The 18,595-nt window shown below is 39.5% G+C and overlaps 1 protein-coding gene across 1 annotated transcript in view; it reads right to left on the reverse strand.

The window, feature by feature from the left end:
- Positions 1–6,212: 6,212 nt before the first annotated feature.
- VAT1L (vesicle amine transport 1 like) overlaps positions 6,213–18,595 on the reverse strand; it is a 62,675-nt gene continuing 50,292 nt past the window's right edge. The window contains exons 8-9 of the mRNA XM_074582869.1: positions 11,342–11,425; positions 6,213–9,288 (exon numbers count right to left, since the gene is read on the reverse strand). Coding sequence (XP_074438970.1) covers positions 9,190–9,288; positions 11,342–11,425 — 183 coding nt within the window. The 3' untranslated portion in view covers positions 6,213–9,189. The remainder of the gene's footprint in view (positions 9,289–11,341; positions 11,426–18,595) is intronic.

Genomic DNA, 18,595 nt, shown 5'->3' on the forward strand with positions numbered 1-18,595 from the left:
GTTCCCTGTTGACACGGAGGCCTACAGCTGACAAGGATCTGCCAAACCTTATGCTTTACTTTGCTCCTTGCTCTGTGCTTCTCCTCTTGCAGCACTGGCAGCTGTAGGCAGCTCAGTGCAGTGCTGGCAAGCGCAGGCTCAGGCTGCAGCCATGTGCCATGGTTCCTCTCCTCTCACGTGCTCTGGGCAATCACATAGTGGAGAGAGCTGCTGTTTTACAGCTTTAGCAAGCCCTGTGCTCTCACTTGCTCAACAGACTTGCACGTTACTGGAAGGCTTTCAGCCCACAGAAATGGGGAAGGGGAAGTTCCTGAGAGATAAATTCTTACTAAAGGCAACAGAGTTTTGCCTGCGTAAGGCCAACGGCCTTTGCTCTTTCTCTGAAAATTAATGTCAAACAGTCAGGGCCCATCTCCCCATGCACAGGAAAAGTGGTGCCAGGTCACCAAAGCTGGACGTGTACAAATGGGCCAGTAACACTTGTGCAGCACTAGATCTGAGCTAGCCCAGCCTGCTGAGATGGCAAGACTGCTTCCAGATATGAGCTGGCAGGTTTGCACAGAGCTACATGCAGCTACATAGACTTAACAGCTTGGGTCTCCATTAGTTTGAGGAACTTGGCACTGCACGCTGTTGCTTGATGTAGATGCTCCCCAGGTTGCAAGCAATGAATAGTCTCTGTCAATGCAGTCCTTTTGCAAAGGATCTATTGTGACCAGGAAACAAAACAGCTGTTCTAAAGAAAGGCTAGCAAATTCATCTCTCAACGCAAGTGCTTGCTTTACATATCCAAGCTTCTTATACAACCTGGCACTTGATGCAGGAGCTTGGCCGGCCTTTGCATGCTGCCTCTGGCCGAGCAGAGGGCCATGAGTCCCCTGGAGTGTCAGAAGCAGCACAGCTGCAAATGCAGAGGAGCAGCTGTATTCTCTGTGCAAGGATTTTCCATTTGGTACTTCACTGACTTGCTCTAGGGGCTCTGTAAAACCAGTATAAACCAATACTGTATCCTCAAGAAAGGTAGCTGGGTTTGGTAATGCATATAGTGTGTTTTAATACAGAGAACTGAGTAAGGATTTAAAAGAAGAATCCTGTGGGGGTTTTTTTCCACTACCAAAAAAGTTATGACACGGAAATAAATATTACTCCCTGAATTTTTAATACTGTAGTTATGACTAGGTTTATTTAGATGACCAATCAGCTCGATGCTGTCCCTGTCAAAGCCAGTGGTAAAACTCCTGTGAGATTCCAGTTTGAATTTACTATCTTAATGGGAATAAGGAAGGAAGCTTGCAACAATTAGCCTTTTATTATCCTGCTTTGCTTGATGATTAGCAAACAGAACACTATGTAATAACTTTATACATTGCTGACATATTGAACAAAATGCAGATCAAAAATCTCATATGAATCATATTATGTATGCTTTATTAAATTAACCTACAATGCCAGGGAATGTGCTGCAAGAAAGACAATATTGAAATGAGACTAACATTTAATATGTGAACTGTGAGAATTGGTTAGAGGAAGTGTCACGCAGCACAGCCAGTGGCATCTAATACGTTTTGGTGAGCAGTTGCAGACTGATCATTCAGATGAGACCTTAAAGACAATTCCTTCTGTAAGTCTCCTGTCAGATGCCTATGGTGAGTCTCTGAGTACTGCCCCTCTCTAGTGACACACTGCATAAACACACCACTGATACGTGGGCCCAACATCACTTTATTATGGCACTCATTTTTACAGCCTAGTATGCAACACCATTTCCCATCTGATCCTCAGGTGGAGCAAGGCAGTTCCACCCGTGAGGTGAGGATGAGACAGATTGTCAGGACCTGCAGTGTTGTCTGAATCCAGGCACTGCTTGTCAGAAAAGGCTGGGTTCAGGAGTCTGGGTTGTTCCTTTCCCTGTGATGTCACACCAGAGGCAATCAGATATATGTGCAGACGATGATCAAGAAAATAGTAGAAAATACTTATAATGGCCACATTCAGTGTTCGTCTAGGCTCTGAGCTATCATATGTGATGAGAAAACAAGGAAAATTTAGACTATTGTCTCTCAGCTGCATATATTTCTGTGGGGCTTTGCTGACAGGGTCTCAGCTGAGGGTATTTAGCATAAGGTTCTGTGCATCTCCTTTGCTTTGGAGCAGATACGATTTGAGACACAGCTTTCAGCCACGAAGGCAAAACTTCCAGCTCAGCTGCTAAGTTTAATCAGGATTCCTTCAGTAAGTGGAGAATTAAATGCCAGAGAACCATAAGTCCTTAAACCAAATGGCAATGATATGGCATTGGACAATTTCCTTAATTTCATTTTTCCTGTCTACAATAGAAATGATCCAGGAACTTAAAGGGATGCTTTTATAGGACCAACGAGATACTTGGCGAGTCACAGGAGGCTTGGTCTGATTTTTATTTTTTTACAGTGGGAAAATATTCTTAATACAAAATGCAGACGCTAGAAGGAAAAAACAGCAGCAGAAAAACAGAAAAATAATCTGCCAAAGCAAACTGACTTAGAAAAGAAAAACACTTCACTTGTCATCATCTCTTCTGTATTAGCAACAAAAGAAATGTTTTCTCCTAGAAGCCTCTGGAAAACATCACTGATCTGACACATCCCCCAGGCCACATGATGCCTGTATCACCAGAAGACACCCCAGTCACCATTCGGCTAACTTCACCCACCAGCCTTTACAAATATTGTTTAGTCTTTAGCTTATCACCTGTCCAGCCCAAGGGCTAGTCTTTTCAGGGAAAGTACAGAAATCCTTATCATAAATAATGCATCTAGCGAATCTGCTGTCTCTGTTCTTCTAGGGCAGCTAAGATGCTGCATCATTTACTGCTGCACTATATAGTGAAGTACATCTCTCCATGTGGGAAATGTATTTACAAAGATTACCCAGCAGAAGAGCACAAAATGATTTGTACTGGAACCTGCAGCTTATCAGGGAAATGCTGTTTGGCAGGGACACAGCTAATGTCTGGCAGAGCGTAGCACATTTCCAGTGCTGGCGGTTGCAGAGGCAGAGCTGATTCCAGCAGGGCTGCAGGTAGCAGGCGGCTGATGGATGGCAGCCTGGCCTTGGAGCTGGGACAGGCAGAGCGCCCCTGTGCCTGGCAGGCACAGCCGCTTGCAGGAGCAGTGGGCACGGGTGCCACAAGTACTTCACAGCTGTAGCTCTAAGAGCAAACCAGCCCCCAGAGAAGCGCTCACCTTCTCTTCCCCAACCCCTAACCCCTCACAGTAGAAGCATTTTTCCTTCACTACTTTCCCAGTTCTTTGGGGCTAATTGTAGCATCTCAGCATGGTCACTAAGCAAGAAAAAAAAGCTCTTCCAAACAGATCCAAATGCTCCTAATCTCAGAAGTAAAACAAGCAAAGCCTCAGCCCTGCAGCCCTCCCTCAATCCCAAACCCCATCCCCAAACCACAGCCCTCCTCCCCTTTTTACAGCTGGCAGTCGCTGTTCCTAAACTAACAAGTGGCATCTCTTAGCCCACCCGTCTAATCCCTGGCTGCCAGTTTGCAAATTTGTTTAGTGGTGTCTGTACCAAACATTAAACATCATAAGGGTTCAGAAACTGCAAGATTAGAGAGTCTTCCTTTGTGTTTTTAGATGATGTTTTAGTTCAGTCAGTTTTAAAGCTTTTACCAACAACTGTGAAGACTGTTCCTTTCTAAATGAAAGCTGATCTTATATTATGGCAAGTGTTTGAGTTTTTAAGGGATGTGCCAATCACTATGAAGGCTGTCAATGCTTGTTCCTGGACTCTTTTTCTCATCTTGCCCAAAATGCGTGCAGAAGAGAAGTTCCCGTATGTGAAGAGTTAGTCTACCTGTGTTAAGTCCACCAGGAGTTTGTCTGTCATTCTCTGCGGGGGATGCAAGTGGACATGATCCAGTGTTCTTCAGGAGGTAAAAAATTAATTTTCCTGAAGTGCTACCAGAGAACAACGCTGATTACTCAGTATTGCAGGGACTCTAGACACCCTGCAGAGAAATGCTGGGACCCCCATGCCAAACCTGGTGAGAGGTGGGGGGCTGTTAAAGCGGATCCGAGGAGGATCCTGACTTCAGCAACAGCAGTGTCAGGCACCCCTTTATACAGTAAAAAGCAGCATCTTTTGAACCTTCCGTTTCGGCTTTGTTCAGGCCTGGCTGGCCAGGGTAGGAAGCAATGGTGCAGCTGCCCCATTCCCCTCCCAGCTCTGTGCTGATCGGCTGTTCTGCAGCCTGGCAAACACGCATGGTTTCATAGAGAGAGAGAGGAGCGAAACTGAGCTCTGAGTACTGAACGCTTTCCCTGAAATGAGTCACGTTTCCAGTGATGTAGTGAAAAACAGAGAGAGACCAGAAAGCCTTAGAGGCTGCCGCACAGGAGTGCAACAGTCTGGGCAGTGACTAGGCTCCACACCTCTAACAAACCCCCCCACAGCCTCCCCTTCACGCAAATAAATCAACATGATTTATTTGTAGATAACATGCTGCAAATTCTACTCACTCGTTACTCTTGGGCAGAGACATACACGATTCGTTGCTTTTTGTACATTCATCTTCTTAACTCTTCAGCATCTGCGCTGCTCTCACACCACCTCCCAGTTTCCGCACAGCACACGGGAGGTGAGGTGCCCGACACAGCAGTGTCACAAATCGCAAAGACCAAGACAATGTTCAGAAAACCATGCCATTTGCTGCAGAGGTAGTTGACAGAGAGAGGGCGGGTAAACATGAAAGGAATGGCTTCGGATCAACCGAGCCCAACTGGTCAGCACAACAGCTCAGACTGAGGAGATAAAACTACATTTGCATTTATACTCTAACCTCTTCTCTCAAAAGAGAACATTAGGATGTTTGCCTAGATGGTACAAATTACTCGGGGGAAAAAAAGTGCTTTGATGCAGATAGCAATTATAGTGTGTTGATTGTTTTGGCTCTTTCTGCAGTGAAACAACAGACTAGCTCACACCAAGGGACTAAGGTGCTGCCAGGGGAGAAACTCCTGCACAGTTCTCTAGGAGCTGGAGGTTTTAGGCAATTTGTGTGCTGGGAATCGTGACCATACTAGAAGAATCTTTTCGGACAAAACCCAACCAAGATTAATCACTAAGCTCACAGAAAATGAGAGGGGAAGCACAAAATGGAGGATGAGGTGAGACCCAGGGATACTTGTTATCCTAGGATGATTTTTTGCATTTTATCTGGCCAGATGCCACCCAAAGGCAGCCTAATGCATCCCTGCTTGCCTGGTAGCAGCCTCTGTGTGTTAGACTGTGTGACAGCCGAGTACAGATGGCCCAGTGGGAAAGCTAGAAAAAGGCAGAGCTTCATTAGTAATCACAGAGAGTTTGCAAAAGGCTATAGCTGTTTGCTTTCAGCCTTATCCTGACCCTGTGATTAGGGATGCACTGGTCATTATTTGCTTATTAAGACTCAAAAACAGAGGGCAGAAATTGACTGTGCTCCTCTTCACAATCAGCTAGTGTTCACATGAGCTTGTAGATTATAGAGCAGATGCAGTAACTACTGAAGTGAGACTTTCCCGGGACATTACAGGCTTTAGGATGTCCTGTATGACTGGAATGAACCAAAGCTAACATTTTCTCTTTGTTTAGATATTAAACTGAAGCTCATTGAACCATTTCTTCCTGTCATGCAGGGAGACATTTAAAGCCATGTACTCAGGCACATGCTTGAGGTGACCAGGAAGGTTTGGTATCTGTAACCAGTTCTTTGAAAGAAGAGGTGTAAGCCTCCTTGCAGCCCTGGGTTAAGACCAGAACCCAGGGAGAGTGGGATTTGAGATTATTCCCTTAGAGCATCTTCATTTCTGAAAGGAACTGTCTCTCTAAGAGTAACTTGTGTGTCAATCCATCTCCCAGTGCAATCTGAGCGCTAAAATTCTGGAAACTAGTTTCTATCTGTACCACAATGCACTTCCCTGAACACTTCATGAATGTTCTTATATAATGTTTTGAATTTCTTAGACTGTAACATTCAACATTTTATACCGAAATTATTAATGTTCTGTAAAGTAGCACCCTCAGCCACTTTAATAACCTCAATGTACTCTGTAATAAAAAAGTTCTTTGTATATCCCTCAGTGACCAAAATGGAAAATAAGACCTCAGATTTTCCTCTTAACCAATTCCAAGTCAGTTCCCTAATGTGACCATAATATTAGAAAAAACATGTAAGCCAAGGATAATGCTATGCTCAATATTTTATTTATATTTTTATGTAAACATAATTTGCTTTGTAGGCACAATATAACAAAAGCTCTAAAGCAACAAACACAATTAAACAGTGTTTCAGTTCACTTCAATCAGGCTTAAGTTAAAGAGAAGCTTTCACAGTTCCTTTAAGGCAAATTGAGAAATAATTTGTTTCACTTGAAGAAACTATCCAATTGTCTTAGAGTTGTTTAAACAACACTGTCAGTAGTAAGCACAAACTTCATTTCTACAACAAGACTTGGTCAGTAGCAAGTCTCAGCATCGTCATTTTGTATAGGATGCCCTCTACCACTTCAGACGCAATACTACTGTTTGTGGTACTCTAAAAGGTACTTAGGGCTTGTGGGCCAAATTCTGCTAGCACAAATCCTGCTTCCAGAACTGATAGCTGAAAAATTTCCATTCATTTCAGTAGTATCCTTCCTCACCTTCATATATGCCATATTAATACCAGTAACACACAGAGCAGAATCTAGTTTGCTGATGATAATACTCTTCTATGTTGCGCTTAGCTAGATCCACAAGTACTCCTTTGTACTCACTGCAATTACCTGATATTCTGCTGATCAGAAAATGGCCCTAAAATTGGTATGAATTAGCATGAAGAGTATTTTTGCCTTGCTAACAAAACCAGAAAGAACTAGCCAAAATTATTTCATTTGATTGTTGTCCCCGTGGTGTCTGTGGCCATGACCAAGATCACCCGTCTGTATTTGTCTTGAAGGGTAATTTAACGGTAGAGCCAACCATAATGCGGTTTATAACAGAAGAACAGATTTGCTATTCTGCTTGCCCTACTAATTTAAGGCCTTGAGAATGCCACTTTACTGCCAGCTCGAAGGTCACCAGCAATATTGCTCACTTTGGCGTCAAATCAAAATTCCTAGTTATGTTAAGGTTTCTTGCAGGACAACATCATTACACTAACTGCAAAACAAAATCGGGCATGTTTCCTACCGTTGTCAGCTTATGAGTCGTGAAAACTTAATGGCCTTTCTTAAAAGCCCAACTGGCAAGCCCAATGGAAAACTCGCACTGAATATATACTTTTTTTCTGTGGACAAAATCCCTGTTTGGGCCTGATACGGCACTGGAAGTGTAGGCAAGCCCAGCTTGAAAAGAAAATCAACTATAGTGAAGTTCTGCATCAACATCCAGAGAAAAATGAAGTTCTGGTTCCATTAATATTTCAAAAGCTTTTTTGGCATATTTCTCCACAGTTATTTCTTCTCATTAATTTTGAATTTGTTTAACCCAAGGGAAACTCCTTCAGAATGAACATTCTGCACAATTATCTGGTATTAGAACAGCAACTTCATGAGTACAGTGTAAAGAGATGGACATTAATACTCAGGCAGCAAGATAAAACTAACAGAAAAAACAAGAGAGAATCTTCTAAAACCACACATAAAAGTCATCCAGACCCACAAGTCCTTTCACATTGAGAAAAGCCTCCACTTTTCTATATAAGCTTTTAACTTCCGTCACTACAGGATACTTGTAGATTTACATGAACAACTAGCCATGCCTGGGGAAATACTTTCTTTTGAAAAAAATATATTAATTCAAAGATATATGTCATTATACAAGGTCTCTGACATTCCTTTAGCATTTCTACTGTAGGTGATTGCAGTTGTTTTAAAATAATTGTTTTAACAAGACAGTTGAGGACCTGAGTAGCTGCTGCTTGGACAGGTGAAAGACATGGAAAAAAGATTTACTTTTGTCATGTTTAGATATAGTTTCCACTAGTGGGAGGTAGATAAGACTAGCTGGTCTCTGAATGCTTAATCCTGCAAATAATTACAAACATAACTATACATATGGAGCAGAGCTTTTGACAGAACTACTCACCTAGATAAAGTTATCCCTGTGCATAATTTCTGAAGGGATTAAGGCCTAAAACTCATTTTTACCAGGGTTAACTTCTGTAGGAGTTCAGCTCCAGCTTGATAGTTGATCGATAGCTGATCATTAGCGATTTCAGAGCAGTAAACTCCGCCAACAAATTTCTTTACACATACTGATCCTTACCAATATGATTTAAAAATGAAATTTAAAATTGGTTTGGATTTTGGACACAGATGAGGCCATGTGTCCTCAGCAGAAGATGTTGATCTGTCACTAACAATGTTCACTGCTCCAGGCAATTAAAGTTCTGGGTCTAAAAAGAGCGGTTTGCTGACCTCCTCCTTTGCCTGTAACGTATGCGGTGATAGCTCAGATCAACAGGAAAGCATGATAGTTGGCACTCTGAATGAAGTGTTTAATTACTGGTGCTGATGACTAACGTGATTATACAATACTAATCAAAGTCTCTCAATTAATGATTTCTTGCACAATTTCAGATTCCAGAATTCTAAATGAGGTATTTTTGAAAATGAAGATAGGATTGCCTATAAAATGATAAAGCATGACTGAGGGTAATGAAAACTCATCTTTTTTGCAACTTTTATCTGTGGTTCATAAAAGGAAAACTATTTTAACAGTGAAAATCACAAACTTAAAATCCTCCCTCCAGTTACGAGAATCTTCCAGACAGCAAGTGGGGATTTTTTTTTTTTTTTTACTGTTTCCAACTTGCAAAAAAAAAAAAAAAAGCCCAAACTCCCCAAATAACTTTATGCAAAATTTTGGAATTTGCATGAGAAAGATGCCCATCTAAAATTACACAGTAAGTTAGTAAGGCTTTTAAACTGGAACAGAAAAATCCATGGGACTCCTACAGGGAAATTGGGTATTACACAGGAATGTCATAATACTGCACTGGATGAGAATGGCACTTGAGTTCAAAACAACAATGATCAACAGCTCATAGCTCAGCTGACTGCAGACAAATACAACACACACTGTACTACAGCATTTGTTCACTGATGCACAGAATAGATTTTCCAGTCTTGTTCCCTTCTACTTCATTAATCTTTCTGCTTCCACCGCCTCTGGCTGTTACTGGATGAATGGCATGCGTTCTTTATTCTCATTGTCCCCTTCATGGTCTTCTTCCTCCTCTCCAGCCTCACTTGTCTCTGTGCTGTCGTTGGCCATCTGTAGGAAGAAAGACGAAGGACATCACAGCACCTTTCACACTGTTTTATTCATTCTTATTTCAGTTTGAGTCATTTGATAATGTGACTTTATAAATGAAGACACCGTTGCAACACAAAAATAAACATTCTGTCTGTGCAAAACTTTTGCTGGCACCACTCCACTTCCAGCTAAAATTGTAAGCTGTTCCCTCAGGGCTTACAGCTGAATTACGTACGGAACAGAAAGCTGCTTTGCAGGACAGTTGCACAAGTGGACTCTGATCTGTGCCGTTGTAGAAAAATGGTATTAAGGCGCTCAGATAGGAATGTGTTGGAAGTTCACAGAATGTGTCAGACCCCTAGTTTACAACTCCTTCTGTATCTGCTCCTCCAGAAACAGGTAACGCTATTCTTTAATGCCAGCTAATGGATGGGATCTGGTCCCACATGAGGCATGGTGTCATGAAAACTCAGAGATAATTGTTTTATGTAAAAAACAACAAAACTTTATAGAGCAGTGGATATGTAGATGCTGGCAAAATATACCCATGACAAATCTTGGATCATAGAGGAGTGGGGAGAAAACTGCCTTTCTATATTTTATTGAAAATGTCTGTACAGGCAGTAGGCAATTGCAGAAATTTGTAGTTCTGGATGGCATTTAAGGAGCACATTGTGGTTTTTTCACATGTGAATATTTATTACAAGCTGTGCAAAGGTGCAAGACTCTCCTGTACTTCACCCTGTCACTTTGACTTGTCTCTGGAGGCACAAGAGCTTGGTTAACTGGACAGATGGTGGTGTTTAACAGCATAGATCAGTATGACTGAATTCTCTTATACAACTTTACCCCTCTTCAGACACAAGAAGATTCTTGTATTTGCTTATAACTATTTCAAAACCAACTAACCAAGGGATCTATTTACTTTTTTTTAAGAGAAATGCAGTGACATTGTACTTTCCCTGTTTGATTACTAGCATCTGCTGGAAATAAAAATAAAAATCTGAAACACAACCTGATTTTAATGGAGAAAAACAATGCTCTTAAGTTACTCATATTTTTGAATTAACACCCTTTCATGGAAGTGTATCAAATTTGTTCTCACCTTCTAACCAATGACTACCATGAATATACAATATCAAGAGAACAGATGGAATAAATGTATTAATGTTGTGTTACGGATTCTTGTTTACAGTTTTAAGATGCAATTCAGCCACAAAACAATGCCCAGTTTCCACATGTGTGGTCCCAAAAGCCACCTTTTCCCTTGCAGCAATTTTGTATGAGATGTGGAGCCAATTTTAGAGTAAGTGTGAGTAAGAGCTTAACTGTAATTCTAGGTTCTTTTCTGCCCTTTTGAAACAGGAGATATCTCAGGTCTGAAAGCAAACTTCATAGATCAGCATTGACTTGAAGTCAGTTTTTCATTATCTTCTTTACTGCTCTTTCCTACATCATCAGAGAACGTTTAGGCATGAGCCTGACTTTCATTTACTACTGCTCTCTGGCGTGTTTCAGTACCATGTTGAGTGCTTCAAATCCAGTGGACCAGAGCTCCATCACAACTATCTTCCTTCAGAACATTTCTAGAAGGAAGTATTTAGATATTATACTTCATATATTATAAAAAAGTAAAAGAAATTCCTACCTTGACTTTTGCATGGGAATCAGAAAGCACTTCTACGTTTGTACACTGAATTAATATTGACTGTCTCTTTCTGTTCAATCCACTTATTTTTATTAACACAGGAATTTTGTATTACGTGAAATGTCTATTTGTTTTCCATCTCAGGGACAGAAATAGATGTGGCAGTTTTACCCTAAAATAACACTCGCAGACACGTTTTTGGAGAGGCAGACAGCCATTCAGTATAGAAAAGTAACTGCTGGGACTCTAGGAATTACAATTATATTTCACTTTGGGTTAAATATATAAATTATGATTATTGGTTGTATTTAGGTGCTATGGATTTAGAAGAAAACAGTATTTAAAAAAATAAATTGTAAAGGACACGTCTCCAGAAGTCACCACCATGCTTTAAGTTGTGTGACCAAACACCTTTGTACTCACCAGGGGAGTGGGTGCTTTCTCCACATCAAGGATTAGTTTTCCTATATTTCCTCGGTCGTGGATTCTCTGCATGGCCTCCTTCACCTGGAAGAAAGATAATCTATTGAAAATTTTCAGGCACACACTAAGAGAAGGCTGAATTCCTTCCTTCCAAACCAGCAATACATTTAAGGCATGGTCATGTGCAAGGTCATTCAAATAGCTGCTTAAAACAAAATTAATAGTTAAACACTTTCTAGTGAATTTGTAAGGCCTGATTTTTGCATTGTTTGCCAAAATGGGATGCGAGTCTTGATGACAGTTTCTGAATAGCGTAAGACATACATAATCTTAATGCAGTACAGAAGTAATGGTTAGCTGAGGTGCAGAGAGAAATACAGGCTCAGGGAGTCAATCCCTACAGGTTGTTCATTAGATTTTATCTTTGCAGAATATTTATCATGAAACCCTACTTTCAGTGAAAGTATGAAATGTTTTTCTAATTGAACTATGATATTTTTCACTTCTTTTTTGTTCCGATAGAGGGAATGCCGTATCCAGGCAGCGGTTGTGATTAATGCAATACTGTGGTTCTCACTGCATAATTGAGTATTTATTTCCTTCTTTTTTCCGCGCTCCCCCCACCCACCCTTTTTTTTTTAATTTTAAATAAGTAGTTTCCTACAGATACCACTAAGACCAGACATTTAACAGCTGGCTGCAATTAGCACATGTGAGACAGGAACAAAACCCTCTTCTTACTAGTGCACCGGAGAGGAGCTTATTTTGATGTATGAAGTTTCAGAACTCATGAGAGCTCAGTGTTGATGAATTGAAATTGTGTGTGTTGCCCTGAATCTTCAATGTGCAGCGTGCAGAGCACCATTAAATCACTGAAAATTGCAAGATGTCAAGAGTTTCCTCACTGTCATGGTGGGAAACTTCAGGAACTGAAAACGTACACATAAAGGCTGTTCCATCTCCCCATCACACCCTTTTTTTGCTGGCATAACAGGGTATGTTGAGACAAGAAAGAGTTTTATGTTAATAGGATCTACCATCTGTGACATAGTTTTATTGGATATTTTAAGAATAATGGCATAGAAGTTTGAAACAACATGCTAACTTGGGAACAGGTGGGTCCCACAGTACATTTAAAAGCTTGAATTGGGGTCCAGGCACCTAAGATCATTACTGAATGTCTAATATATCAGGAGGTATGAGATTTTTAAAGATACCAAGCGAATACAGCTTTCAACTTCCAATTAAATTTAATGGATGCTGGGCACAAAATGTCTTTACCATCTGTCGGCCTTATTTTGAAAGCTGACTGCAGTGAACGCAATATTACAACCTTGATTTTGCCAAGTGGGTCCCTCAATTAGTAAACACCAGACTTAAAAACAAATACCTGTTAGAACAAAAGAAAAATTCCACTGCAAAAAACAATGACTTTCTAACTTAGGGCATAATTGTAAATTAACCTTGGAAAATACAATCTTGGGAATCCCACTGGAGAGAAGGTTGACCTCTAAATGTAGTCCACAAAAATCACAATAATTTTTATGAAGTTACCTTTGAGCATAAACAATACCTAACTATCCTATAAGACTTGTTCGGCACTATGGACAATATTCCTTTAAGAATATCCAACAAAGACGCTGAAGAAGCAGCAGCTGTATTATTTTTCATGACTCTTATTAACCAAATCAAGCTTTTAGGAGTCTATAGCAGGGCATAAATAACCAACGTAGATGTGACAGAATTGGAGAAATCAGCAAACACACTTGCCTGTCCATTGAAATTTATTGCCAGGACATCATGTGGAAAGCGGGGTATGCAACATTTATTTTAATTTGTAGCCTGTCATATTTAGCAAGGCAAATTTGAGAAAATGTGCTTTCCCTGCATTTTTCACATACACAGTATCAAATTTAAGACTCTGGAGGAAGGTTCAGGTTGTTTCCAGGACACTTGTAAGTAGCCTGCAAATGCAAACAGCAGGCAGAGGCAAAGGCAACAATAAAACTTGTAACAGTAATAGTGGCTATGGAATCCAGATGGAGCTATTCAAATATATACACAATTTGAAAAAAAGTTAGAAGAGCTGATACAACATCTGTATAAATATAGTGCTATTTGCAACTTATCTATCCAGTTAGCCAAATTCTGTACGAGTGCAATGCCATTCACTATACCACGTCTGAGTTAAGAGAGCTATTTTATTTTTTGAAGTTTGCTTCAAAATAAATACCACTTCCAGTAGCAAGGATCAAAAGGGTTTCCCTCTTCTTGCAGAACTGCATCCCTAAATTACTTTTCAACAATTATTCTATATCGGTTGCTGTTTGCATTTGTCAGCTCAAATCCACGTAAATGGATCCGATGTAAATTCGTTTATATGGGTGAGTTTATTTAACTTCTTCTTGCGCAGTATCATTATCAGAGGGCTCCTAGATTGGAAATAGTTCAAAGGAGTATTTACTAATACAAAGAGCTTCCATTGGAATGCAGGACAAAAATTCTGCTGGCCTTCATTTGCTTTCAATATAGCTCAGCCATTGGAGGGTCTGGGTCTAAACTAATGCTGAACTACAGATTTTAGCCTTGAGAGCCCCAAAACTGACACAATATGCGTTACAGAGCTCTGCACTGAAACCAGAACTATTTTTACACATTAGTGGACAATTGGAAAATGCTTCCACTTTCCATGTTATTTATTTAAGGAAAGCTGGCAAACCAGTTACTGAAAAACAAGAAAGATGCAGAATGCTGCACAGCGAAGCACGGTCTGATGCATCCAACACAGGCGCTCCTGGGCAGCAGTAGGGGAAAATGATTAATAGCAAAGGAAAAAGAAAAGGCATCCCAAGTTTGCCTTTTCCCTCAAGCACACTTGCATCAATTTGTATTTTAGTTTGACATACTGTTTTTAAGCGTACTCTAGAGTAGAATCATCTTCCCCTATCTGTTCAGTCTAGTGGAAAACAATAACAAACACAGGAAAAGGACTTTTCTAACTCAGTTGGAAACAATTTGCATTTGCTTTAGGGAATATGCTTTTATAATTTGAGAAATAATTTTGAACAAGTATATTTCTCCCATCCCTTTCAACATATCCATGACGGTACCACTTATAGAGCTATCACATATCCTCATTCAAGTGTTCTGCAGCAATGACAGTGAATCTGGAAATTAAGATAACCTATGTAATAATGAGGTCATCTGTAAAACAAAAAATATGGTCTAGAAAGACAAACCCAATGCAGCTCAGGGTCCTTCACAAGTCATGCTTACCGTGCCCTGTAAGAATTATTCAAGTTCTCATTTTCCATCATAACTCCCCAAGTGCTGCAGATTTTCTGAGCCTTCTATGAGCTCTTTCCTCATACCACTCTGCTGGACCCCGGCAGAGAGGCAAGGAATATAAAATATACAGAGCTTAACTGGGAACGTACAGAACCACTGTACTGTTAGCATTATGGCAAAATTTAGCAGCTTTAACATTTCTTAGAAATTTTTAATCTATTGACACGCACTTGCACATTTAAAAAGGTGTTATGCTACCAATGCTAACAACAATTCTTCAAAGAAGCCTTGATACAAACAGAGGATTAAAAACAATAATCACAAAGCTGTAAAAGAAGGCCTGTTGTGAAAAAGCCTACTGAAGTATATTTTCCTGAGGGGATGTTATGGTCGGGATCTCGGAGCTTCCCTTGGATCGGAGCCATTTCTGTCCATCTGTGTTGTGTATCATACTGAGAAGAGCAACAATTACTGTCAACAGACCTTGGTAGGAGAGTAAGGGCAGAAATGCCGTCATATTACTGGTCAGAGAATGTTCTAAAAGAGGTTTCATGACAGCTGTGTTCTCTGGAAGTATAAAGTTTGATGGCTGTACTGAATCATCTCCAACACCACCGGAGCGCCTCTCTTGGGGTACTCTTCAAAAGTATCAAGAACTTTGGATATTGTGTCCTCTTTAAAATCTCTTATTCTGTTTCAAATAGGCTCATCTTCTCCAGCCTCAAATCTTTTCAAAATCAAGCCGAGGCACTTATCTTAACCAGCAATGGTAATTTTCAGAAAATTGTTTAATACGTTCATCTCGTACTAGACTAGATTTTCTCTGTCTTCAAAACCAAGCTGTAACAACAAGCCTCCCTAACAATTTTTATACAGGTAAGTATTGCAAAAAGTTAGTATTTTTAAAAGCCTGTGTACAAACTAAAACAGAAAAACAAAGAAAAAGCAAGTTCACCAGCACACTGGGTTCTAGATTCAAGGGACAGATATCTGCCTTGCCTTCCTACTTTCAAAATTCTGAGGTCTACAGGCTTTCAAAGACAATGCAGGTAATGATATATTGTAAAGAATAGGATTTTGAAAATTCTAACAATGGGTAAGTCTGGAATTCCATGTGGGTTTAGCAGATTTTTAAAACCTGGATTGAGAAAGCTCAATATTTGTTCCTCCCAATAAGAACTTTGACAATAACTGGATATGCCAATAGTTGTTCGCAAAATCAGAAATGATGCCACACTCAGGGTAATGGCATGCAACATTCTGCTCAACCTTCCTTCTCTGATTAAAAAATTGAAAATTACTGAATATTATAATCCTGTCCAGTTCATACAAAAGCAACACAAAGAAATAACCGGAAAATCTCAGCACATCTCAGGACAGTGCTTTGACTAGACAGGTGTATCTATTTTGGGTATTGTTTGCGTGTTTTGGCCGAGTGTTTATTTCTGTGCTTTGTGATGGGGAAAAGATTAGTTTGGTCTTTACTTTGTGGTTTTTTAAAAAGATACCTTTCCAATGGAGTAGGTTGCTAAAATGATTCATTCAGTATTGCCGATTGTATTGGAGTTGGGTAATTTGATATAATTTTAGAAAGACTGATTATGTACCTTGAAATTACTGATGCTTAGGTCTTGATGCTACCTATTACCAAAATAAGCCGAAAAAGATGACACAAAAATTAAATAATTTTTAAAGTTTGCCTGTGAAATTTTAAAATCATATCTCTGTAAAAAAAATAAATTGTCACTGCAGCAAAGAAAATGTTTTCAACTAGGCTGTAGTTCACAGAGATGCCTATATAGTCTCAATTAGCTAATTTAGTAGTTTCACATTAGCTCTAGATATTGTGAAAGAGAAATAGCATCATATTATAAATACAAAAGATTTCCTGTTTTTTCTAGCAATGATATGCTAAATTGATGTAGTATCTCTAAAAGACAGACAGATTTCCATATTTCTGTAGCTAAAACCTCATGGCAGATCATGGGATTTGCAAAGCTTTTATTTCACAAAAAGCAAAAGAGAATACTCTACAACAACAGCCATAAATTATTTTCCTCTACTGAATACATGATCAGTGTATGCACTAGGAACATGGTATGATTTTATTGTAGTCGTTCTGTCACTAGTGAACTGATAGCAATTCTAATTTAAAGTAAAGTACAAGTCTGCATTTAAAAAAAAAAAAGAGAAAACCAAAAATGATTTTGATTTCTTACTAGCATTTCTAAAATAGTAAAGTACTAATAATAGCAGAGTACAAATAGTAAAGTACTAATACTAAGCTCTTAGGCATCACATTATATCCACAAATGACTTGCATAAGTTTAATGAAGTGTTCTGTCAGCAATCCTGACTAATTTGCAATACATTTCTATGTGAGTAATATACATTAAAAAAAGCACAAAATTAAGCATGTTATCACCTGTAACCACTCAGACCGGAAAAAAGATCTACATACTGAAATTAGAAATAGCAGCCACAGGACATTTTTTTTACTTAAACAGTTTCTGCAAATCTAAAAGCGTGAAACATAATGTGTATTCCAAACACAGCAAGTAACATAATGTGCTATCAGATTATGACATTCCATTTGGATATTTGCAGCTAGCTTCTGATTACATTGGTTTTCCATAGCTTTTGATGGGAGTGTGTAAAACCAGTCCATTTTAAATTGTCTAAAGGAATAATTTTCCTGAAATGCCTCTTGTACACCTGCCTTAATACTAGTTTTTTCCTATGTTGTCCTTGGATTTTTCTTGTTTGTTTTTAGTACTATGTTCTCCCCAGGTTAAATTAGTAACTGGGACAGATTTCTTGTCTGGCTTTTCAGCTGAAGTCATTCATTTCAGGTCTCCACCTCTACTGTCCTGGTAGTGATGGCACTGATCCTTCAATTCACTGAGTCTGCAACTGAAGTGAGACGAACAGTGCGTTACAGAAGACGTGATTTAACCCTGGACCCCCACTACAGAACCAGCTTGAAAACTGTACTGACACTATGATTGCTTTGGAAAGTTCCTGAACAGAGCTGTCTTCCTGGATGTAAGTCTGACCCTTTTTAAATAATATATGCCTGAAACAAACAATTATGCTCCAACTTTGCATTGCTACAGGCAAGCCTCCATTTATTTATCTATCCATTTTACTTCAGACTAATTTGCTGGCTCTTCTGTGTTTGAAATCAAGAGCCAACAGTAATCTCTACTGAGGTACTGATAAATTCTTGCTGACGTTCAATTGTCTCTGGAACTTGATTTTGTTGTTAGAATATAGCAAAAGCAGTCTACTGCTTTATAAATATAGGAAAAGTTAAATGGAAAATGTATTACTAATTATCTGTTGCACCATTTCACAGTGTGAAAGATAAGTGCAAGCCTGCCTAAGAAATGGATGCTATTTTCAAGCCCTTGGATATTATTTTAAACATAATGATCCATTTCTGTACTTGGCTCTTATAAGGAACCAATCTCAGGAGTAAAATAAGAGAAATTGCCAAGTTGGAACGCTAAACTGCTCGCTATGCCAATATAAGACACTGGAGGCTTTAGGCCCCTGTTAGTAATATGGATGTTTAGTAGAGAGAAACAATGAAGGCAACATGCCATGGAAAAACTTCCTAGTGGAAATGTCAAAACATAATGCTTTCATCATCCTACATGAAGCTGTTCAGCTCAGTAATATAATGAATTTTATCAACTTTTTTTTTTTAGCAGTTATGTATTTACTTCAAGGAAGGGAAAAAAAATGAATTGAAAGACACTGTTGCAATAGAAGAGTGGATATTCTTTTAACTCCATGAGGCTGAATGCATTTTGTTGCACAAACCGCCACCTACAGATTACAGTTTCATTTTTGCGGACACCTTCTTTACCCCCCCGCTCTCAGCTAAGGCAGGTTTATTGGGTGGTGGCAAAAGACCGTGTACTTTCTTTTCTTGGGTCCCTCTGCTGATGGTGGGTTTCC

Source organism: Larus michahellis, chromosome 4, assembly GCF_964199755.1.
Source record: "Larus michahellis chromosome 4, bLarMic1.1, whole genome shotgun sequence".
Lineage (NCBI taxonomy): Eukaryota > Metazoa > Chordata > Aves > Charadriiformes > Laridae > Larus > Larus michahellis.